The sequence below is a fragment of the Cibotium barometz genome, chromosome 50 (assembly GCF_041138505.1).
Source record: "Cibotium barometz isolate CiBa-2024 chromosome 50, ASM4113850v1, whole genome shotgun sequence".
Taxonomy (NCBI): domain Eukaryota; kingdom Viridiplantae; phylum Streptophyta; class Polypodiopsida; order Cyatheales; family Cibotiaceae; genus Cibotium; species Cibotium barometz.
The window spans coordinates 38,311,985-38,335,567 of NC_141095.1; the positions used below are offsets into that span (position 1 = coordinate 38,311,985).

Below are 23,583 nucleotides of genomic sequence, written 5' to 3' on the forward strand. Positions count from 1 at the left end.
AGTGGGGTGCGATGGACAGGTGAGCACACTCAGATTGGGAAGTTGCATTTGTGGGTTGAAGGCAAGACCAAATGACACTTGTTTTGACATCGGCTAAGCTAAGCTCTTGTCTTGAACAATTATAATCAATTGTAATATAATGTTACACCTTATAAGTCTGGTCAATGATAACTTATGCAAAGACAATAATTTTTCTTCAATGGTACGCTTGATGTTTATCTATTGTTGGCCTCAAAAGCCACCATTATTGGGAAGCTTATGTTTATGTATTTTTCTGTGATAATTGTTGGGAACCTTAACTCTTTTGTTTTGGTCATGAAAATTTAGGGTTTTTCTTTTGCCCAGAGGACCAAGCTCTATTGTCTAAACACTCTTCCAATCCATTCAATTACTGCATTTGTCTCTCACACACGACTGGACCCAATCGTTCCCTTGCTTGCCTGCCCACCTCCAGTTATAGATTCAAGAGAGAGTGCATAAAACACTTGCTCCAAAACAATCACTGTGTGTCATCACCAGGTTAGCCATCTCTTACAATGAACAAAATTCCCCAAAATCCTTCATCGATGTGGTGAGGTTCTTTTTGGGATTGGGACTAGCAAGAGCCAAGATGATGTTTGATCTGCACAAATTAAAATGGTGGTTACTGCACTTAGGCATCTATGGAAATCCCACTAACAAGAATTTGACATCTAGGACATTGTGTAGATACCTCTCCCCAGATTAAAGGTTTCAGACTTTGGTGACATTGGTTCACCAATCAAGACCTCCTAATAAATCAAATTTCAGTGTAATTTCCCATGGATTCACAAAATATCATAGCTCAGCACCGTGCATAAATGAAATTTGAGTGTAATTTCCTATGGATTTGAAAAATATCATAACCATCACCTTGCATAAATCAAATTTGAGTGTAATTTCCTATGGATTCACAAAATATGATAACTCACCACCATGCATCCCATGCAATACCTCATTGTAACCACCCAAGTAGTTGGTGGTGTGAGAGAGAAAAGATTGGTGGTGTGAGAGAGAAAAGACTTGTCCATGATTGATCTACAGACCATGTTTATCTCAAAAAGTCAAACCTTGTGTTAGTGCTAATCTTCTAACTTCATTGACTAGTGTAAAATTACTGCATGCCTATGCTTTTGTCAATGAGGTGTGGGGCTATCATTGAGCATTCATGTTGAGTGATTCAATCACCTTTGTCATATACTTTTATAACATAAAATCCTTTTAATCTACCATGAGTAAATCTTGATTAAAGGATCCACCGTACACTCGTACTCCAGATGCTCCCAGCTCTTTAACCTTATGTTCCCTAACCAGATATTCATGACCTAGCTTAGGGAGGTACATGCAATGTAGGTACGGTAAACACTCCCTTTATGTCTTTCAAAAAGGGGAGAAATTTGAATAGAATTATGTCTTTTATATCTTTCAAAAAGGGGAGAAATTTGAGTAGAATTATGTTCTCTCTTAAGCCTGCTTGTGTGTTGAATTGAAGAGGAAACAGACTTTGGAGGTTTACTTTCTCTAAGAACCTAGACTATTCTAGTGTTGCCTGGGTTTCAAAATGAGTTGCATCTCACTTGACCAAAAGCTTGAAACTACTGTCCTAATACCTTTGATATGGTCCCTAGCATGTGGCCTTTCATAATCAAGGACTCTCATGCATGCCAGTAGAGAAGAGCAGTAGGCCATGAGCTTCTTGGACCTGCTCCTCATCTGAATGTTGCACCAAGTTCATCATATAAATGCACAAAATGGGTGTCTGTGCTCTCTCAAGGCAGCAAAATACCCTGCCAAGGCGGCCTCTCAAACACACACTTCTGTGTTCTACTTAGCAAAGTCGAGTGTTATAATGGTTTCCTTGGAGAAATTTGGGGATACATACTCATGTGAGGCTGTGTGGTTGGATTGTCTTCGTGCTTCCAGAAACATTTCTACACTTCTCTCTATTGATTACACACAGATATCAACTCATAATATTGCCTGATTTTCTCGATAACCCTCGAGGGTCTTGCAATGGAAGCCTCCTCAAATCCTTGCAAATGGCTCAATGGAATTGGAGTTGGACCTATTTGTAACTATGACTCCTTTAGTCTTGTCAGTTTGATATACAGCACATGGCAGGGTGCAATAGGTTTTCAAGAGCCATAAATGTACGACACGGCAGGTGCACCGGTTTTTTCAGGAGCCTTACATGCATGCTCCCTTTGCTTCTGTATATAGTAAATTTCTCCTAATTTGAAAGGGTGATTATGCTTTAATCAGGCATATAATGAGCTGTATTAAAGGACATACTCTTATTGAAAGTTGTGTTAAAGGGTGTGTCATTTTTGAGAGTATCAGAGATGTACTTCAGATGGTCATGGTTTCTGATGAGTTATTCACACTCGTGGTGTTTGACCCATAGATAGGATCATTGCATCCTTCTGGAAGACCAGGTCCGTTGCTGTTCTTGTTGCAAGACATTCATTAGTTCATCGTTTTTGTCTGTATGCACAGAGATATCTTCTCTACTCTGAACGTAAGACACCTTCCTTCTGTATCGACAGAAAGTATCTTCTGTATCCTGTGCATAAGAAATCTTCGACCAGGTGCATGACAGCAACAGCAAAGAGAAGGTTATTTTCTTCATGGAAAATAATAAGGCAGGCTACCATGAGAAATGGGGCTCACATGGAAGCATAACAGAACAACCAACCTTGTATGTGGCACAAGACATTTTACACACCAACCCATTGATGGTGTGTGTTGTGCTTTCTGATTCGTTGCAGAAGAAGCTCCTCTTGTTCCTGCAAATGACACCTTGAAAGGGTTGGTTTCTATCCAGAGTGGTGACGCACAGGGACATGAGAGATCGACCTAGCAAGAAATACTGGTGGTGTAGATTCGATGTCTGGGTCTGAGAGTATATATCCTTCTAAGTATTTGGAGAAATCTGATCCCAAGGACCTTGCAACCACCTCACAACTCTGTGTTTCAGTCTCAATGAGCTGGACCGTTATCTGGTTAGTGTCTGAGGCCTATGACAACAGACAAGCCAGGCATCCCTTTGTCAGCCACAGCTTGAGGGAAAAGCTTAAAATTCTGGTGGGAAACTTGAGATCAAAACTTACATGCTCAAACCTAAATGCATCGTGCATAAGAACAGACGCATTTGTATAGTACATGCTATCAATGATACCAGCACCGCGAGACCTCTCATATGCATGTAGCTCTAGCAGCTTGTCACAAATTTCATCAGATGCAATAGTTTGAAGCTGCAGCATGTTTTAACACAATGAGCTATATGTATGGATATCAACCTGCTCCTGCTTTGGAGTTGCAAGAACAGCAAACTAATAAAAGGACACACCACTTTGTAGACGTACGGCCTGCAAAATTAGAGACAGTATACTTGACATGAACTGGAAACACATGAAAAATAAATGAACAGACCCACCTGTTTGACAAGGTTGAAAATCAGCTTGTTCAGCGTAAACAGAACATAAGATTGCCTCCCAAGGATGGAACGGCAATGATCCTCAAATTCCTCATTATCCTCCAAACCATCTAGAAAGTTATAGAGCTCTTGTAAGAAGCTGCACCACACATCAAATCTATGTCAATTCTTCTAGCTACATGGCACCTGTCCTTGCTTCCAAATGGTTTTAAAGGTAGTGAGCATTATTAGAAAAGATCAGGGACTACCTTACATATAGATCAGGAGGAACAGTATCTTTGGTTGTCTTCCACTCCTGCTCTGCAGCCCTTGCATAAGTTTTAGCAGAGAGTATTCTGTCATAAAGGATCTGCAGGATAGGTGCATCAAAAGTGCTTCTAATAAGCAGTAGGTCAATAAATTAGGGGATTCCAAGAACCACTGACTCCATACAATTGCGCGTGCGCAGCAGTAAAGTAACAAGCTAATTTTCATGTGAGAAAATGTGTGTGCATGTGCACGGGTCAATTACAGGTTCTGATGTGGCATTTGGTATCCGTATGTTGTTGTACCTGATAGAGCCTGAAGAGAATGTAGAACTTCGTGTCTCCATAGAAGATGTTTCTTTGACACGGTATGGCACTTGCAGAAGGATCATGCACTGCCAAAGGCTTGCAGTTGATTTCATTAGCCTTCACCTCACCCTCATCTTCAATATCTGGTTGCTCTTCATCTGAAGACAAACAAACACCTTTCATTTGGAGATCCTCATGTTCACTTCCTTCAGTGTAATGATGCTTGCTTTCTTCCCCCTTGTCTTCAGCACATGCATATTGCTCTTCTTCAGCTTTCCTGAAGTATTCGCCGTCTTCTTGTGCACAGCCAAGCTGCTTGTCTTTGGGTGCCTTTTGTTCTCTCTCAACTTTCAGAGCTGGGAGAGTCATGTCCTCTATCCTCTTCGCTCTTTTGTTCTGCATTGCTCCATCCTTTCCATCACTCGGAGAGTTGAAATTTGACAAGCAGCCTGAACCTTTATCCTCCACAGACCTCGCCTGCATAACCTGCAGTTGTGTAAAAAAAGTAGAAATCAAACTAGGTCTCAAACTCCCTGCATCAATGTGAAAAGAGCGTAATTTGAACCTTACCTCGTGCCCATCTTGGCTACCAACACGACAGAGTTTTGAGAGTCCATCTAAAAGGGTAGCACAGCAAAAACGTCTCATGGCTTTACCAAAAGTGCAGCATACAAGTGCTATTGCAAACATGAATAAAAGAAGTGAATCAAGACGACATGCTTGTTGTCACTAAGTAGAATGCCTCTGACTTGCCTTCAAACATGATTGGAATCTGCTTTATGGTGGTTATATCCCCAAGAGGTTCATTTTCAATGGTTCTTCTCGCTTGCTTTTGGGAGCTTTTTGACTGCTTGATGCCCTGTGATGGCAGCTTTTGAGCCGTAATCCCCCAATTAGCAGCAGATTCAGCTTCAATTCAAGATGTGAACATTCCAGCATTACCACTTTTGCCAGAAATCGCACACCCAGTACCTTAATAATACCAACAAATTTTGGAACCGCATCTAACTTCTTCTGATTAGCAAGCATGCCAGAACCTCCTAATGCTAATGTCTTCTGATTAACAAGCATGCCAGAACCTCCTAAGCTAGCATCATAGTTCATCACATAGCATACCTTTAGATTTCGTCTCCAAGACCTTTTGTGCGTCTTTTGCAGCATGACACTGACCAGGAACAAACATGCATTTGAGAAATGTTGTCCAGGTTTCCATAACTTTGTCTGATTGTGCCTTGGTTTTGCACATTTGATTGGAGGAATGTTTGATAATCTGCTTTATATCCTTCATCACATGTGCATCTGATAAATCAAATACCATGTCAGGCATGGAGGATGGTCTGTTTCCAACTGAAATTGTTCTAAGAAAATCCTCTTCTGGTCTCTTTTCCTTGCTGCATTTCTTTATATCCGCCAAGAGTGCTGAAAATTAATTTGGAACTCCAGGTTCAATTCAATTCCTAGAAGAGGCTATATTAAACATAACATATCAAATACATGCAAGAGTCAGAGTGGGGCAAGGTTCAGAGTTGCAATGTAAGTGCTTACCTTTGATACTAAGGTTCTCTACATCTTGCTGTTTGAATAAAAAGCCACATTGATCTAAGGACTTGTGATGATTTTTAGCATATACTATACCCCAGACTTTGTTCATGCCTTCACGGACTTTGGTCAATTCCTTTTGCTTTTGCTTGAGTCTGTCTAGTATGACTGGAAGTGTGGAAACTGCATTTGTCTGCAACATCTGGATCACCTCAAGCCCATGAACACCATAGAGTTGCTCAATACAGCGTCGATTGTTCACTGTGGCATCAAACAGAAGAATATGTTAGCAGCTGCCATTACATGATACATCTCCCTTTCCACTGCCCGGATGCCCATACAAATGACAGTACATACACTCACATAGGCATAATGTCAATTCCTCTTTTCTATGCTTTTTCTCAAAAAAGCTGTCACTCAAACACAAACATGTGCGCCTACGCATGCACATGCAGGGCTGCTTTTTGACGGGCGTTGTGCCCGTTTTTAGGCTTTTCGGCCGCAAAAAAACAGCCACTTTTTTTTTTCCGACCGTCCAAAAATAAGGTAAAATGTGAAAAAACAGGCTCTGTTTCTACTAAACCCGTCATTTTGAAAGGTGAACCAGCCTGTCAAAAATCATCCTTCGGCCACCACTGCCGCTGCCCATGCACACACAAAAGCTAGCACTACTCCAATATCTCTCTCTCTTATGCAATGGCATGTGGGGGTTGCTCTTGGCAGGGTGGAAAAGGCTCCTTAAAAATTCAAAAACTGAGAGTCAGATTTCAAACAACAAGCCCTCAAATAGAAACATGTTGTCATGAACACACAGATGGATAACTCTACCTGACAGACAATCATTGATGCAAATCCAAGGCTCATCTACAGTTTGAATACTCTCCAGTATGCCCTCAATGTGTTTGATTGTGCGAACAGTGCTCTCCAAAAGCATATCCAGCTCATACCTGAAAGGCATTACAAGGTTCTGTGCCAGTTATTTGGCATATAAAGGAAGCTTAGATAGAGCTTGTCTTTGTATGAGCCTGCCCTTTTTTGGGCAAGGCACTGTAAAGAAAACCCAAACCTGTCATCTTCACAACTAAACAAGACCTCCTCGTATGGGTTCTTGAATGCACCCTTGAATGAGTAATCCTTATTCCCAGATGTTACAGAAATATAGCTGTCATTGAGTACTGACTTTACCATAGGTGTACGATTGCTCGACGTTAATCTTTGATACTTTGCCACCACAAGAAAGCAAGTAAATTGGCATTCTCATTAGAAACAAGTACACAAGAAAGAAGAAAATAGCAATCATCTACATACTTCACATGGCAGCAAGAGCTGCAAATGTCATAACTCCAGTTATTTTAGAAGATCACAGTAATGTAATTCAAGCAAACTGCAACTCCAGTCATTGGAGGTGTGGGTTGAAATGATGCCTTATCTCATGTAATGGGAAGGGCCACATCTATGGCGCCTGATGCTTTTTTGGGGCAGTAATATCCTTGCATTTTGTTTCAAATGTGCAGCAATGGTATGATACCAACAACAATATCCTATATGGGGGGGTAGGCCTTTGATACTAGATTAATAAAATGGAACCCCTCCCAATCAATAGCTCAATTGTTGGATAATAATCGATGATTAATCAAGTAATTGAATGTAAAGAGGATTGAGTCACAATGGTGACATTCACTCCCACGGAAGAGGAGAGAGAGAAGAGAGAAGAGAAGAGGGGAGAGAGAGAGAGAGAGAGAGAGAGAGAGAAGAAGCCTAGTTTCTATTCTTTGAAGAAGGCAAAGCTGCGAAATCTTTCAGTCATCCCACCAGCGGTCTTTTAAGAATTAAGCCTTATAGGCTTAAAACCTTAAGCTTTAAAGGCTTACTCTTAAACCTTAGATATAAGGCTTATAAAGCCTTTACTAATGGCAATTAAAGCCTTAGTTTAAGGCTTTTAAGACATTAAAAAAAAGCCTTGAACAAGCTTAAAATTTTTAATTGGCACAAATGGAGGTCCCAAAGTTTGTTTTTGAAAATTTGCTTTAAAAAAAACAGTAGTGAAAGATGAAGCTTGGTATCCACCCCATTAATTCTCGAGTAGCAACACACACGTCATCTTCTTAGAGACTTTTTCAACAAAATAATTTTTGGCTTCCATTTAAGGTGTGTTTCTACTCTTACTATCATTTGTCGATTTTCGGGCTATCACTCGACAAAATTACTTGATTCGCACTTCATGAACTTGAGAATTTGCAATTTGGAGACATTATCAACTGCTTTTTCATTTTTATTATCCGTTAGTTTGTAATATCATTATTTCTTCTTCTTCATATTCTTTTCTCCTGTCATGAGAGGAATCCGCAATCTCCTACTATCCTTGAACAAATCTAATTAGTCCAAACCCAATTGAATGAAGAAAGGGAGAAGAGGATGGATTTAAAAGAAATTGTTTCCCGTGGTAAGAGAAGAAAAAGATGATGTCTGCTCCCCGTGTACGAGGGGAAGACCCTCCCGGTTGAATGGTGGAAGCTACTCTTAGAGCCCATGATGTGGCAACCACTTAAGCAACCATTTGGTGTGGATAGTGCAGCTTTGTGGTGGAATGCAACAAAGCATGCCGAGTATAACCCTCATTCTTGGAAGTCTTTCAACATATGATTAAAAAGAATTTCCTACTCCATAACATAAGGCTAGAGTGAGGCAACAGTGGGATAACCTTAGACATCTTGAAAGAGAAAATGTGCAGATGTATATAGGCAAATTCTGAAATACTCTTATTCAGCTAGAAGCCATAGAGTGAGTGAATGAGAAAGGCCAAATTTATAGCTGGTCTTAGCCCAAAGATTAGGGCCGAGGTGAACATGCTTCACCCACATTCTCTTTCTTCTCTTGCTTTGAACTATGAAAGAAAGAATGGTATCCCAAAGAAGTTTGAACCTTCACGTGATGTGCACCTGCATAAATTTCAATGGAATGTCTCTTCTTTTTCTCAAAGTCTTTTGACACGAATCAAGGTGACAATCAACCTAAGAAGGCTCATGTATCTACCAGAGAGAGAGAGAGAGAGAGAACGCTCTCAGTCTTGGCTGAATCACAAACCTCATTATTCCACCCTTCATGGAATCTGTTGATCCTCAGAGATTAATTCCTATGCTTTTGACTCTACCACCACGGACATCAACAGGTCTTCCAGATCCTTCCACTATGGTCTGAACCATGGGCTTCAATTGATAAGAAGAGTTGCGCCATAGATGCTATATGTATAGTCTTCACAAGGGTCATGCTACAATTTGAACCTTTGGGCACATTGCAATAAAATTGTACAATCTCTTGCCCACGGTGTGGTGTGTTGTTGAGTCGGTAGGACGGTTGGGTTCCAACGACGAGAGGACCCATGTTCGATGCCATCAGGTCTACATGACGCGGGTATGTGTGCGTATTCGAATATATATCAATCTCCCTCACACAAAATTGTACAATCTCTTAAAAAAGGTAAACCTCTTACACTCTTTGTTGAAAAGCAATAGCTTGGGGTACAATTCTCCCTTTCCTTGAATATCTCCTCCTTCTCCAACTTAAATGATGGTAGTTGTAATCCCTCACTTGGCTGCATTCCTACATCCAGCCACAATTTACCATCACATCTGAACAAAACATGTATGTAATACAACATTTTCATACATTGACTCAAGACATGATGTAAAATCCACACATATTTGTGTAGCAATTCAAACATTCTAGAGAGAAGCAAAATTGCAGCATTGCACCCTACTTCTTCAACTTAAGTTTCTTGCCTTGCTCTACATAAATCTCTTCCATGCCTGCTTGCACTTGCCTATGGTCTTCATCTACCTTATTTGTATCCACATTGATAGCACAATGCTTTTGCTCACTCTCATGCCCAATATGAGCATCATTATGAATCTGCACCAAAAGTAGAGATGTGAGCATCATTATGAATTTGCAAAGGATAATCCCACACACAACTGTCTCAAAGTGTCTTCCAAAAAATATTTATAAAGATTGCAGTGCTTTAGGATTGCATAAAAGAACTCAAGTAGGACAACCCTAGATTAGGCCGCCCCACTTATGTGTTTATTGTCAAAGTACATAATAATTTCATACAAAAAGGCATGAGCCTACAGACAACACGAGTCTAGGGTTGTGAGTCCACAGACAAGCCTACATACGTGAGCCTAGAGACGTAAGTCTACAAGCTCAAGCCTAGAGATGTTAGCCTAGCAAAAAAACATATTTTCTTTTAAAAAAATATATTTTGTAGCTTGAGATGTACGATTCCCTAGATGAAGCATTCAAGGGAACATCTAAGGCTCCAATAAGAAGAAAGCCCAAGCTTCCACTTCAAAGCAAGGTTCTACTAGGCGTAAGCCCCAAAGGATGTAGCCCCTAAAAAAGCTAAGCCCCAAAGACTATAGCATCTTAAAAGGCTAATGAACTAGAACTAGAGGTCAAAAAAAGAAGATCATAAAGAGCACATAAATACGTAACACATGATCAATTGTTAAGGGAAACCACGTGGTGACTATCGAAAGAAGTTCAAACAAGAGCTCTGAAACTACCTCCCTTCAAGAGACAATGAGTGATCTCCAACTCAAACGTGTTCTTATCAAAGAAAAGAAGCCCATTGATTACGAAGAACTTCCCAAGAAACGCAAAGAGAGAGCTAATAAAATAAGCCCAAGAGCTTGTAAAGAAAGGTGTATGTAGCTATTCTTGAGCAACAGGTCAAGGACGAACCGCTGACACCATTAGAGAATATCCAAGACCTTACTCTAGAGCCAATCAAAACCAACCTCAAAGCCTACCACCCAAAGGCTTGATTGAATAACTAGTGTGACCATTCTTAAAAGACCACATAAAGAGTTAGTTCCGGAGCCTCTGTCTATAGAAATAATTCACCCATACTGCACATTGTTAGATGCAATGAGTGAGGACTCAATGGGAGGAAAAAGTTGGCCTTCCATGGGCCATCATAGTCACCATAATGTTTTCTCTGAGGTGATTAGCAATGACTTCATATCATCCCCTTCAAAGGCACTGCCTCCTAGGTGATTGACAATGATCCCATATCATCCCCTTCAGAGGCACCGCCTCCTAGGGTAGATTCCCCTTACACATTGGTAGCTCCAAGCCCACCTCATAGTTAGTATGAAATAAGTGAGCGTGAATATGTCCTACAACACATAGCATGTTTAATTATCCTCGAAAGTCCATGTCGTCTCAAGTTCTCTTTTACAAGGGAATTCTCAACTTTGGAAAGACTTATTTGATTGGATGAATGTAAGCCCAAGAGCCCACACATCTGAACCTGAACCTGAACCTGAACCTGAACCTGAACCTGAACCTAAAGAGGAGGTGGATGAGCCGTGCCACATTGAGCACTCTCCCTTTGTACCCAAACCGAAGGAAAACCCAAAGTTTCCATGAACAACCTGGGACACTATCTTGAAAGTGACGTAATGAATGTCGTATTACCTATCCTTTATAAAGGAATTATGGTCTCTGCAATCTTGGATGGTGGTACTCGTGTCAGCATAATCACCACGGATTATTCGGAATCCTCGAGAAGCCCACCACTCGTAGGTTAAGCTTGTTGATGGGAATACATTCAAACCCTTAGGAGTCTTGCAAGATGCAAAGGTTAAGACCTTTAAACTAAGTTTCCATCACACATTTGTGGTTATGGATTTCCAAAGAAGAGAGTCCTACACCATGATCCTCAAAAGGCCTTACATGAGAGAAGTAAGGTTGATTCATGAGTGGTAAACTCTTTATATTTACATATGGAAAGGTAACCAATCCTTGAAAATAAACTTGATAATAGGAAAGGCCTTCCATGAGAGAAGTAAGGTTGATTTATGATTGGTAAACTCTTCACATTTTTATATGGAAAGGCAACCAGTCCTTGAAAATAGACTTGAAAATAGGAAAGACTCATCACATGCATCGAGACATTCTATGTTAATATACACTGAATGCCCATGTACCTCACTTTGATGTATAATGCACATTTATTAGGTCCCCACATTATGAGGAGTAGCCATGGTGCATATTTCTTTAGTGGGAACCCTGGCTTAGACAGCGATGGGATCATTATTGTGACCATTGATGATGGTTAGGAGATGGTCAGGGGTACGAGCAGCATTAGCTGGGGCCCGAGGTGATGGTATGAGGAGTATTCCCTGGAATATTTCCTCGGATACCAGGTCCATCATTAGTGGGTGGTGGTTTGTGTGGGCTGCATTCTGGATACGCGGGTGGTGACCGTGTCTATGCAATGTAACTGCCCTCATTGTATATGCGTCTATCACACCACCTACAATACAATATATGGACATGGTTGCCATGAACTAAGGCATCCAATACTTGTGAGTATCCACCCCCTTCTACACTTTGTACATCCTCCATCCAGAGTCTATCTAGATCGCCATCTAAGCTCTACTTGAGAGCACATAGGTGCACAACACCATCATTTATAGCTCTTTGGTATATTTAGAATTTTTGAATTCTCTCCATTGTGTATCTATTGCATTGTCTATTGTTCTTTGTCTTGCTATCTCTTTCTGCTGTGCCATATTCTTATATGGTATCAGAGCTTAGGTGCTCTTAGTAGGAATAGTGCATAAAGTTTATTCTTTCTTTGCATAGAATCCTAGGAGTGATGGCTTCTATCTCTAATGCTGCTGTTGCTACTGCTACATGAGTTTTGCGCATTCGTCCATCTGTCTTCATGAAAGGAAAGCTTGATGGGAGGAACTACACTCTCTAGAAATTCAAAATCAATGCCATTCTAGACTCTTATGAGATCCTAGAAACTATTTTGGGAATGGATGTCGAACCAGTGGGAAGTCCCGACACCCCAACAATCCTGCAAACATGCTTTTGCCAGATGCTACACTTGTGCAAGCATGGAGAAGGCGCAGCCGAAGGGTCTGGAACCATATATTTTGTGGCAGCTCTACAGGTGAAGAGAAGAAGATGTCAGATGTGCTTTATGTACCCCGAATAAAGAGAAAGCTAATATCAGTTATGTTGCTGCAATGATAGATCGTGGGCTTAAAGTATGCTTCAAGAAAACTGAAGCAAAAATTCTAGATGCTGTTGGCAAGATAAGAGCACAAGCAAGCTTTGGCACGCACGCACGAGTAATTTGCTCACATTGGATTTGTAGTGCTTTAAAGAAGATGTAGAAAAAGGGTATGGTAGCTAATTTGCCTGTATTTTCAGAATTCCAGGAACCATGTGAAGCTTGCATGATGGGCAAGCAACAACGCAAGGCATTTCCACAGGAAAGAAGCAATCGAGAAAAGACTCCTCTAGAGCTGGTACATGCTGATCTTTGTGGTAAAATGTCTATTACTGCATTAGGGGGATCTTCTTACTTTATGCTATTAGTAGAAGGAAGATGTGGGTTTATTTCCCTTCGGGATAAGGCTGAAGCTTTTGGCAAGTTCAAACAGTGGCATAAGCTTGTGGAAAATGAGACAGGAAAGAATGTGAAGAAGTTTCGTACAGATCAAGGAGGAGAATTCCTTTCAACGCAATTTGACAACAAGTGTAAGGAGAATGGCATCAAGCGCTAACTCACCACTACTCACACACCTCTGCAAAATGGTGTTGTAAAACGTCAATCAAACTGTCATGGAGATGGCTCGATGCATGTTGAAGGCTAAGGGTTTGCCCAATACATTTTGGGCTGAAGCACTCAACATAGCAGTTTATGTCCTCGATTAGAGCTACACAAAGGCACTTAAGGATGTTATACCTCAAGAGGCCTACTCTCGTAAGAAACCTTTAGTTTCTCATTTTAGAACATTTGGCTGTGAATGTTATGTGAATATTCCAGATGCATCTAGGACCAAGCTAGATGCCAAAATCAAGAAGTGTATATTTCTTTGGATATAGTCAAGAGTTGAATGCATATCAGCTCTATGATATAGAGGCAAAGAAGATAGTGGCCAACCAAGATGTGGTATTTGAAGAACAATCACACTTAATGGAGGAAGGAGGTCCATCCACACTAGTCCACCATGAGCTTAACCCACCAATCAAATTTCCTCTCAAAGAGGAGGAGCAGCAATCGGGAAAAGACTCCTCTAGAGCTGGTACATGCTGATCTTTGTGGTGAAATGTCTATTACTGCATTAGGGGAATCTTCTTACTTTATACTATTAGTCGACATTTATAGTAGGAATATGTGGGTTTATTTCCTTCTTTGAGATAAGGTTGAAGCTTTTGGCAAGTTCAAACAGTGGCATAAGCTTATGAAAATTGAGACAGGAAAGAATGTGAAGAAGTTTCGTATAGATCGAGGAGGAGAATTCCTTTCAATGCAATTTGACAACAAGTGCAAAAGGAGAATGGCATCAAGCTCTAACTCACCACTACTCACACACCTCTACAAAATGGTGTTGTAAAATGTCACAATCAAACTGTCATGGAGATGGCTCGATGCATGTTGAAGGCAAAGGGTTTGCCCAATACATTTTGGGCTGAAGCACTCAACACAGCAGTTTATGTCCTTGATACACAAAGGCACTCAAGGATGTTATACCTCAAGAGGCCTACTCTGGTAAGACACCTTTAGTTTCTCATTTTAGAACATTTGGCTGTGAATGTTATGTGAATATTCTAGATGCATCTAGGACTAAGCTAGATGCCAAAATCAAGAAGTGTATATTTCCTTGGATATAGTCAAGAGTTGAATGCATATTAGCTCTATGATATAGAGGCAAAGAAGATAGTGGCCAACCAAGATGTGGTATTTGAAGAACAATCACACTTAGTGGAGGAAGGAGGTCCGTCCACACTAGTCCACCCACCCACCAATCAAATTTCATCTCAAAGAGGAGGAGATTTCAGAGGATGAAGGCTCTCAAACATCACAACAGCCTGCTCTTCTGCTGTACCACAATGAAAGAAACTTCCAAAGTGAGCAGAACAACTCTTTGATGAGCGTAATCCAGTACCTGAGAAGTTAGAATCTTCAGCAGATGGACCACGTAGATCAAGGAGAATAGAGGAGCAAAAAAAGCATCTGATCTCATTGTCAATATGGCCTTGATGTGGCTGAGATAGTGGGAACAATGAAGGAGCCACTCACCTTGGATGAAGCCTTAGCAAATCCAAAGTGGAAAGCCGTGATGATGTAGTCTGAGTATGACAACATCATAAAGAACAACACCTAGGAGCTAGTACCAAACATAAAGATAACTGGTACCAAATGGGTTTGGAAAGCTAAGTATAAGGCTGAAGGCCGTGATGATGTAGTCTGAGTATGACAACATCATAAAGAACAACACCTAGGAGCTAGTACCAAACATAAAGATAATTGGTACCAAATGGGTTTGGAAAGCTAAGTATAAGGCTAAAGGCTCACTTGAAAAATACAAAGCTAGGTAGGTTGCATAGGGACTTGCATAAGTAGAGGGTTTTGAATTTGATGAAACCTTTGCTCCCACAGCCCGCATGATAATTATCAGGGGGGTGGTACTTGCCTTGGTTGCTCAAAAAAAGTGGCCAGTCTTTCACATGGATGTCAAATCAGCCTATTTCAAATTTGATGAAACCTTTGCTCCCATAGCCCGCATGATAACTATCAAGGCGGTACTTGCCTTGGCTACTCACAAAAAGTGGCTAGCCTTTCACATGGATGTCAAATCGACATTTCTAAATGGCCATCTCAAGGAGGAGGTATAGCTCAACTACCAGGTTTTGAGATGTCTAGATTAGAAAACAAAGTTTGCAGGCTGAAGAAGGCATTGTACGGGCTGCTCAAACATGCACCAAGGGCATGGTATCATAGGATATACCAATTTCTCAAAAAGATTGGTTTTATAAGAAGTGCTTCTGATGCTAACTTGTATGTTCTAAAACGGCATGGCAAGATTGTTTTGGTTGTCTTGTATGTAGATGACTTAAACGTTTCAGGTGACAATGAAGAGATGATCTAGCAAACAATGGATATGCTGAGCCATGAGTTTAAGATGACAGATTGGGGTCTTATGTATTCTTGTTTGGGAATTGAGGTCTGGCAAGAGTCAGGTAAAAGCTTCATTTCACAGCAAAAGTATGCTTGGGAGATTCTCAAAGCATTTGGGATGACAAACTACAAGCTTGTGTCTACACAAAGTGAAGTGAACGTGAAGCTTTGTCTCTACACAAAGTGAAGTGAATGTGAAGCTTTTTGTAGAGAATCTCTTCATCACTTGTTGAAATTAGGAAGTATAGGAAGTTGGCGGGGAGTTTGATTTTTCTCACTAAAACTAGACTTGATATCAACTTCACAATTGGTGTGCTGAGTAGGTTTTCCAACAAGCGATAGGAGAGTCATTGGAAGGAAGGGATGAGGGTATTTAGGTACGTCAGAGGTACTCTTGAGTATGGCAACACTTATAGCATGGGTGACAATAATGAGAAATTAGTATGAGACTTGGAATCAAACCAGGATTCAAAACCTGGAGAATCAGCTTGCTATTTACGAAATAAAGAGGAGAAGCTACTGAAGAATTTATCTCGCAGATAACAAATCTGTGAGATCAAATGGCTGCTGTAGGGATTACACACACTAGTGATGAGGAGTTGGCCCGGAGGTGCATCTAAATTCCTCCATAGAAGTATGATGGATTGGCTACATCACTAAACACTCGGATTAGAGTACCACCTTTATCATTTGAAGAATTTAGTGTTATGTTACTTGAGGAGGAGATGTGGCTGAAGACTCGCGATGGTGGTGATGCAATGCTAAAGGTAAAGGCGTGGCATCTTTTGATGAGAAGAAGAAGAAGAAGCCAAAGAAGAAGTAGTTTCAAGGGAGCTACTATTATTGTGACAAGAAGGGTCACACTGTTAAAGACTGTAGAAGAAGCATGCTGACGAGAAGAACGACACCTTGAAGTCTTTATGGAAGGAAAAGGTGTCAATCTCATCAACAATGTCAAGACTGAGCTTGAACTTTGAGTTGCCATTAAAGAGGTATGCTCATATGCTCAGGATCTAGTTGTTGGTGATTCATGGATTTTGGATAGTGGAGCATCTTAGCACGTGACCAGTAAGAAGGGCTAGTATAGTTCCTGGAAGCCTCTACAGGAACCCATTAGTGTTGTTGTTGGGAATAATGCTAAATGTCCAACCGAAGGGTCTCGAACCATATCTTTTCTGGTAGCTACAGGTGAAGAGAAGAAGCTGTCAGATGTGCTCTATGTACGCCAAATAAAGAGAAATCTACTATCAGTTGTGCTGCGATGAGACAGATCGTGGGCTTGAAGTACGCTTCAAGAAAACTGAAGTAGAAATTCTAGATGCTGTTGGAAAGGTAGTCCGTAAAGGAGTAAGGTGCAGCAATATCTACGAGATGAGTGCCCTTACATTGTCTACAAATAAGAGCACAAGCAAGCTTTGGCACGAGTAATTTGGTCACATTGGATTTGCAGTACTAAAGGGCACAAGCAAGCTTTAGCACGAGTAATTTGGTCACATTGGATTTGTAGTGCTAAAGGAGATACAGAAAAAGGGTATGGTAGCTAATTTTCTTACATTTTCAGAATTGCGAGAACCATGTGAAGCTTGCATGATGGGCAAGCAACAACGCAAGGCATTTCCACAGGAAAGCAGCAATCGGGCAAAGACTCCTCTAGAGCTGGTACAGGTTGATCTTTGTGGTAAAATATCCACTACTGTATTAGGGAGATCTTCTTACTTTATGTTGGTTTCCTTCAGGATAAGGTTGAAGCTTTTAGCAAGTTCAAAGAGTGGCATAAGCTTGTGGAAAAATAGACACTTCCAAAGTGGGCACAACAGCTCTTTGATGAGCGTAATCCAATACCTGAGAAGCCAGAATCTTTAGCAGATGGACCACACAGATCAAGGAGAATAGAGGAGCATAAAAGAGCATTTGATCTCATTGTCAATATGGCCTTGATGGTGGCTGAGATAATGGGAACAGTGAAGGAGCTAGCCACCATGGATGAAGCCTTAGCAAATCCAAAGTGGAAAACCGTGATGTAGTTTGAGTATGACAGCATCATAAAGAACAACACATGGGAGCTAGTTGATGACCGACCACCAAACAGAAAGGTAATTAGTACCAAATGGGTTTGGAAAGCTAAGTATCAGGCTTTTTGGAAAGCTAAGTATAAGGCTGATGGCTCACTTGAAAAATACAAAGCTAGGTTGGTTGCAAAGGGATTTGCACAAGTATAGGGTTTTGACTTTGATGAAACCTTTGCTCCCACAACCAGCATGACAACTATCAGGGCGGTACTTGCGTTGGCTGCTCACAAAAAATGGCCAATCTTTCACATGGATGTTAAATCAACATTTCTAAATGGCCATCTCAACGAGGAGGTATATGTAGCTTAGCCACCAGGTTTTGAGATGTCCAGATCAGAAAACAAAGTTTGCAAGCTAAAGAAGGCATTGTACGGATTGAAACAGGCCCCAAGGGCATGGTATCACAGGATAGACCAATTTTTCAAAAAGATTGGGTTTATAAGAAGTATTTCTTATGCTAACTTGTATGTTCTAAAAAGGCACGACAAGATTGTTTTGGTTGTCTTGTGTGTAGATGACTTAAACACTTCAGGTGTGACGACAATAAAGAGATGATCCAGCAGACAATGGATATGATGAGCCATGAGTTTGAGATGATAGACTTGGGTCTTATGCATTCTTGTTTGGGGATCAAGGTCATGCAAGAGTAAAGTAAAAGCCTCATTTCACAGCAAAAGTATGCTTAGGAGATTCTTAAAGTATTTGGGATGACAAACGACAAGCTTGTGTCTATACAAAGGAAAGTGAACGTGAAGCTTTTTGTAGAGGATTCTTCATCACTTGTTGAAATTAGGAAGTACAGGAAGTTGGTGGGGAGTTTGATTTTTCTCACTAACACTAGACTTGATATCAGCTTCACAGTTGGTGTGTTGAGTAGGTTTTCCAACAAGCCACGAGAGAGTCATTGGAAGGAAGGGATGAGGGTACATAGGTACATCCGAGGTACTCTTGAGTATGGCATCACTCACAACATGCGTGACACTTACAGGTCGTGGATGCGTTTTATGGAGAAAATTGCCAATCTTCCATTGTTCAAGAGGCCTATAAATAGGCAATAGTGCTCATGGATGGATCATTCACTCCCCCAAGAACTAGGATTGTTTTGGTGTTTACCACCTTTTATGTAAAGCAGCCTATGGCTGTAGATAAGGGTACCTTTTGTACCATAAGAATATACTGAATTTCCAGCATATCTCTCTCTCTCTACTCTCCCTTCTGTTTGCGTTTTTGCCTTAGCATGTTCTCAGTGGTGTTTAGGGCTGAAAGAAGACTCCCAGAGCTTCTGTGCGTTACATCACACTTACCATCATACTTGTTGAAATTTGGTTGACTGCAAATGATAGTAATTGATGCTGACCTGCTGTGTGGCTGGTGGCACGTGAGGCGAGGGATGCTGAATAGAGGTGCTGGTATATCTAAGGTGAATGGCCTCCTTTTTTTCCCTTTGGTGCTCGAGTGACATAAGTTCTTGATCGAGCTCTCGTTGGTTCTCCCAAGCGGTGGCGCGTTCAGCCTGATGCCAGTCTTCGTCAATCTTGCATTGGGCTTTCTCATAGTCCCGTCTTTCTGCTTTTTCCTGTTGTTTTCTTGCTTCTGCTTCTGCTTCTGCTTTTTCTTATCTTCTTTGGGCCTCATCTTCTCTTCTTTGTTGTTCCGTTTCACAGAAAGAAGAGGGAGATGTAGTCGGCGGCTCTACTGGAGGCGGAGGAGGACGTGCTGCTGCTACCTCCAAGAGTTGGAGACAATCCATGAGCAGCTGATTCTGAGCTCTAAGAAGAGCTATGGTGTGTGCTGTAGTCGGAAGAGCAAGGTCTCCTTCACAGGAGACTTCTTACGGCTGATGGGTACTCTCCTTTGTAGACTTCTTCCGGTTGATGGGTACTCTCCTTTGTAGACATGATGGGTACTCTCCTCTGAAGACATGATGCTTTGAAGTTGGTGGTTGTGCCGAAATGCAATCTGACCATCCAAGGATGCCCTCATGCTAGGATACAATGTGTGTGGACAAGCTAAATCTGATACCAATGTAACATGAGTGGAAGTATTCATATTGGAGGATCCTGTCACACAAATGCTCACACCATCTTTTGTATCCTGAGTTTCGCAAGTTTAGCAATCCACTTTAAGACTTAAAACTTTAAAGAGATGTGAGAGAGAGATGAGAACTGTACACCATATGGGGTCCCAAATTACCCACACTGATGAAGGGCCCCCTATCGCGTTACCGAGATAGTATTTGCTTTATTATCTTTAAAGAGACTGACGGTGTGACTAACGATAAGCCAAATGCAAGACCTCTGAAGACCAAGTGTTGGGCTGAACTGTACACTGTGTTGTAGAAATACCAAAGATGTCCAATCTCGAGCCTATGTACTCTTCCCAATGGAATGAGGGAGGGATGCAAAGCTAGGGCTGAGAGAGGGGTTGTTTGGGACTGTTCTAGACTTAGTATGAATACTGTGAATGAATATGAATGCTACGTTTTACCTTCACCAAGTGGCTGGAGCAAAACGATGATAAGATGAATGCTAAAAACTGTATGGATGCAGAAAACACAAGGTTTGCTGTGGCTGAATGCTGAGAACTGTTGTGTTTGGTGGAGGGCTGAATGCGCAAGCGTTGATGCTCCTCTAGCTGTAGGATGACACACTTCTCCAAAACATATAGGACTGAGATGAATGCAAGGCTCACATCTGATGCACCTGAATGCAAGGCTCACATCTGATGCACCTGAATGCAAGGCTCACATCTGATGTGCCTGAATGCAAGGCTGACATCTGATGCGCCTGAATGCAAGGCTGACATCTGATGCGCCTGAATGCTGTTGGCTGGCTGAATATGATGGAATGAGAGAATGATTATGCAAGGACTCTATTTATATGGACACATGGAGCTAATCAGCTGGCTATACTGAGCTAGCCAATTGCTCATGTCTAATCATAAATGCATAAATGTGTATAAAATGCTGAAAATGATGGAAAAAATACCAAAAAAATCCTAGTAAATATCCTGATAAATACTAGATGATATATGGGGTTCTTGCAATGGTCTAGATGCTATGCATGAATGATGTGCAATATGCAAGATGCTTTCTAATGCAAACCCTAAGGTTTCTACTGATGGTGACAGTATATGCATGAATGCATCTCTCTAAGTGGGTTAAGGTACTTAGACTGACTGACTGACTTGCCATGGCTGAGAATGACCTATGTAGTTCGTGCCTGACTTATCTTGGACTAAGGATTACAATGGGGTCACGGCATACAACAAATATCATCCTGAATGGAACTAATACTGTACAATGTTGCACTGACGATGATGAGCTAGTTTGTCACCATGCACTATAGTGCAGAGTGCATGTGACATCCCTCTATCGAAAGGTAAACCTTTTGGAAATGTTTCCAAAAAAACATCTTTAAATTCTTCTAATAAATTGTTCAAAGAAGAATTAAATACTTGAAAATACTTAAATCAAGCTTTTCACAATGGTTTTTAAATTGAGGGATTGCACAATAGAAAAACATTTGTTCTATTTCAGTATCTTGTGAAACTTTTGGAACTTAATATTACATATCAAAGGACAATATCAAAGGACAAGAAGGTACATTTTTCTCTCCTTACAATATAATAAATTTTTCTTTATGCTCAAATGTTAGTGTATTTTGAAAATAGCTTCTTGAAAGTGTTTCCCCCATGAAAATAACCATTCTCTCCCAAGAATTACATCTGTGGTCAATAGTCGCATCACTTGAAAATCTAAAAGTGCTTCATACTCTTGAATCTTTATCCTAACTTGGTTTACCACAGTATCCCACTCATATTTATCATATTTACCACAGTATCCCACTCATATTTATCATAGCCATTAGCTAATGATACTATATACTTATGAGAACTTCAGACTTGAGGCAACTTAAGTTTCTTAACCAAGTTATAATTTAAAAAGTTTCTTAACCAAGTTTCTTAACCAAGTTATAATTTAAAAAGTTTTGTGTGGCCGTATCATCTATGAGGATTCTTACTTTTTTAGAAACTTACGAGGATTCTTACAACTTGGTTAAGAAACATAAGTTGCCTCAAGTCCCAAGTTCTCATAAGTATATAGTATTATTAGCCAATGGCTATGATAAAGCTGAGTGGGATACTGTGGTAAACCAAGTTGGGATAAAAATTCAAGATTATGTAGCACTTTTGGATTTTCAAGTGATGTGCCTACTGACCAATTCTTGGGAGAGAATGGTTATTTTCATTGGGGGAAACACTTTTGAGAAGCTATTTGCATAGTACACTAAACATTTGAGCATAAAGAAAAAATTATTACATTGCAAGGAGAGTAGAATGTACCATCTTCTCCTTTGATATGTAATATTGAGCTCCAAAAGCTTCATCAAGATAATGCAATAGAAAAAATGTTATTCTATTATTATGCAATGTCTCAATTTAAAAACCATTTTTGAAAATCTTTATTCAAGTATTTGTGAAGTAGTTTATTCTTCTTTGAATAATTTATTAGAAGAATTTAAAGATGTTTTTCCAGAAACATTGCCAAAAGGTTTACCTCTGGATAGAGAGATAAATCATCCCATAGAAGTTTTGAAGTATTTAAAGTCAATTAGTAAGCCACCTTATAGAGTAAGTTTGATTGAAAGATAAGAACTTGAAAAACAATTGGCTAAATATTTAGAACAAGGCTTTATTAGGCCAAATAAGTCTCCCTGGGCTTCACCAATATTACTGGTGAAGAAAAAAATGAATCTATGCACTTGTGCATAGATTATCATGGGTTGAATGCAATCATAATAATAATAATAATTCTTATTCCAAGAATAGATGAGTTGTTTAATCAACTCAAAGGTGATAAATATTGTAGTAAGATAGATTTAAGGTCTAGATATCATCAAGTAAGAATTATGATTGAAGATGTTACAAAAACAACATTTAGGACATCTTTTGGATACTGTGAGTTTTTAGTTATGCCTTTAGGTCTAACAAATGCTCTCGCTACTTTTATGACCATGATGAACACTATACTTCATGGACTTATTTAGGGAAATTTGTGGTGATTTTTTATTGATGATATACTAGTCTTTAGTCAAAATGAGAAAGAACATATTGAGCACCTTAGAAAAGTACTTCAATTATTAAGGAAAAATAAATTATTTACTAAAAAGTCTAAATGTGATTTCTGCAAAAAAGAAGTGCACTATCTTGGGGACATAGTATCCGAGGAAGGGATTTGAATAGATCCTAATAAAGTTTAAGAAATATTAAGATGAAAGGCCCCATCTAATATGAGTTACAAACCTTTTTAGGACTTGCAAGGTTCTATCGAAAGTTCATAAGGAATTATGCTAAGATAGCTATTCCAATGATAAATCAACTTAAAGTAAAAGGAAAATAATTTAGTTAGACTCATGATCAATAAGCTAGTTTGAAAAATTGAAAGTAGTAATAGCTACTGCTCCTATTTTGTAAATAGTGGATCCAAATGAACCATTTGTATTGGAAACGGATGCTAGTAATTTTGTTGTAGGAGAAGTATTATTTGCAAAGGTAAGGTTGATTAAATTTGAAAGTTAAAAGTTGGACAAAGCTCAAAGTAACTATTAAACTTATGAAAAAGAACTATTTACAATTGTGCATGCTCTTAAAAAGTGGCTTCATTATTTGTATTGTCCACCCAAAGATGAACTGGGTTTTTGGCCCAACGCCAAGTCGATGAAGATGTTGAGTGAGCTGGTTCCTTCCCACCAAGAGCCTTATTGAAGATGTCGGTGTGCACGTTTTCTCTGTAGATAAAAACTCCAGCTCCACTATCTCATCCTTTATCAGCCCCCGCACATAATGATATTGAATCTCAATGTACTTAGTGCAAGCATGAAACACAAGGTTATTGGAGATCGCCATGCAACTCTGATTGTCGCACCGCAAGGCTGTAGCCTCCCTGATCTGAACTCCCATGTCAACCAAGATTCTCCT

The 23,583-nt window shown here is 40.1% G+C and overlaps 2 protein-coding genes across 4 annotated transcripts in view; both read right to left on the minus strand.

Moving 5' to 3' along the window:
• Positions 1-2,276: 2,276 nt before the first annotated feature.
• Positions 2,277-9,143, minus strand: LOC147610098 (paired amphipathic helix protein Sin3-like 4). 3 transcript variants are annotated; one of them, XM_086786740.1, is made up of 14 exons: positions 9,038-9,143; positions 6,614-6,768; positions 6,376-6,494; positions 5,554-5,808; positions 5,125-5,427; positions 4,762-4,917; positions 4,579-4,625; positions 4,006-4,494; positions 3,703-3,803; positions 3,455-3,593; positions 3,129-3,272; positions 2,875-3,035; positions 2,714-2,804; positions 2,277-2,596 (listed from the first exon to the last, which is right to left on the minus strand). In XM_086786740.1, exons 2-14 carry the CDS (start codon positions 6,733-6,735, stop codon positions 2,429-2,431), a joined length of 2,295 nt encoding a protein of 764 aa, XP_086642866.1. In that variant the 5' UTR covers positions 6,736-6,768; positions 9,038-9,143; the 3' UTR covers positions 2,277-2,428. The 3 variants fall into 3 exon arrangements, with proteins under 3 accessions (XP_086642866.1, XP_086642865.1, XP_086642867.1); XM_086786739.1 differs by lacking the exon at positions 9,038-9,143 and having other exon boundaries at positions 6,614-7,370; XM_086786741.1 differs by lacking the exons at positions 3,129-3,272; positions 9,038-9,143 and having other exon boundaries at positions 6,614-7,370.
• A 157-nt stretch (positions 9,144-9,300) lies between these two features.
• LOC147610099 (paired amphipathic helix protein Sin3-like 1) overlaps positions 9,301-23,583 on the minus strand; it is a 30,359-nt gene continuing 16,076 nt past the window's right edge. Inside the window, exon 4 of the mRNA XM_086787261.1 lies at positions 9,301-9,456. Coding sequence (XP_086643387.1) covers positions 9,301-9,456 — 156 coding nt within the window. The remainder of the gene's footprint in view (positions 9,457-23,583) is intronic.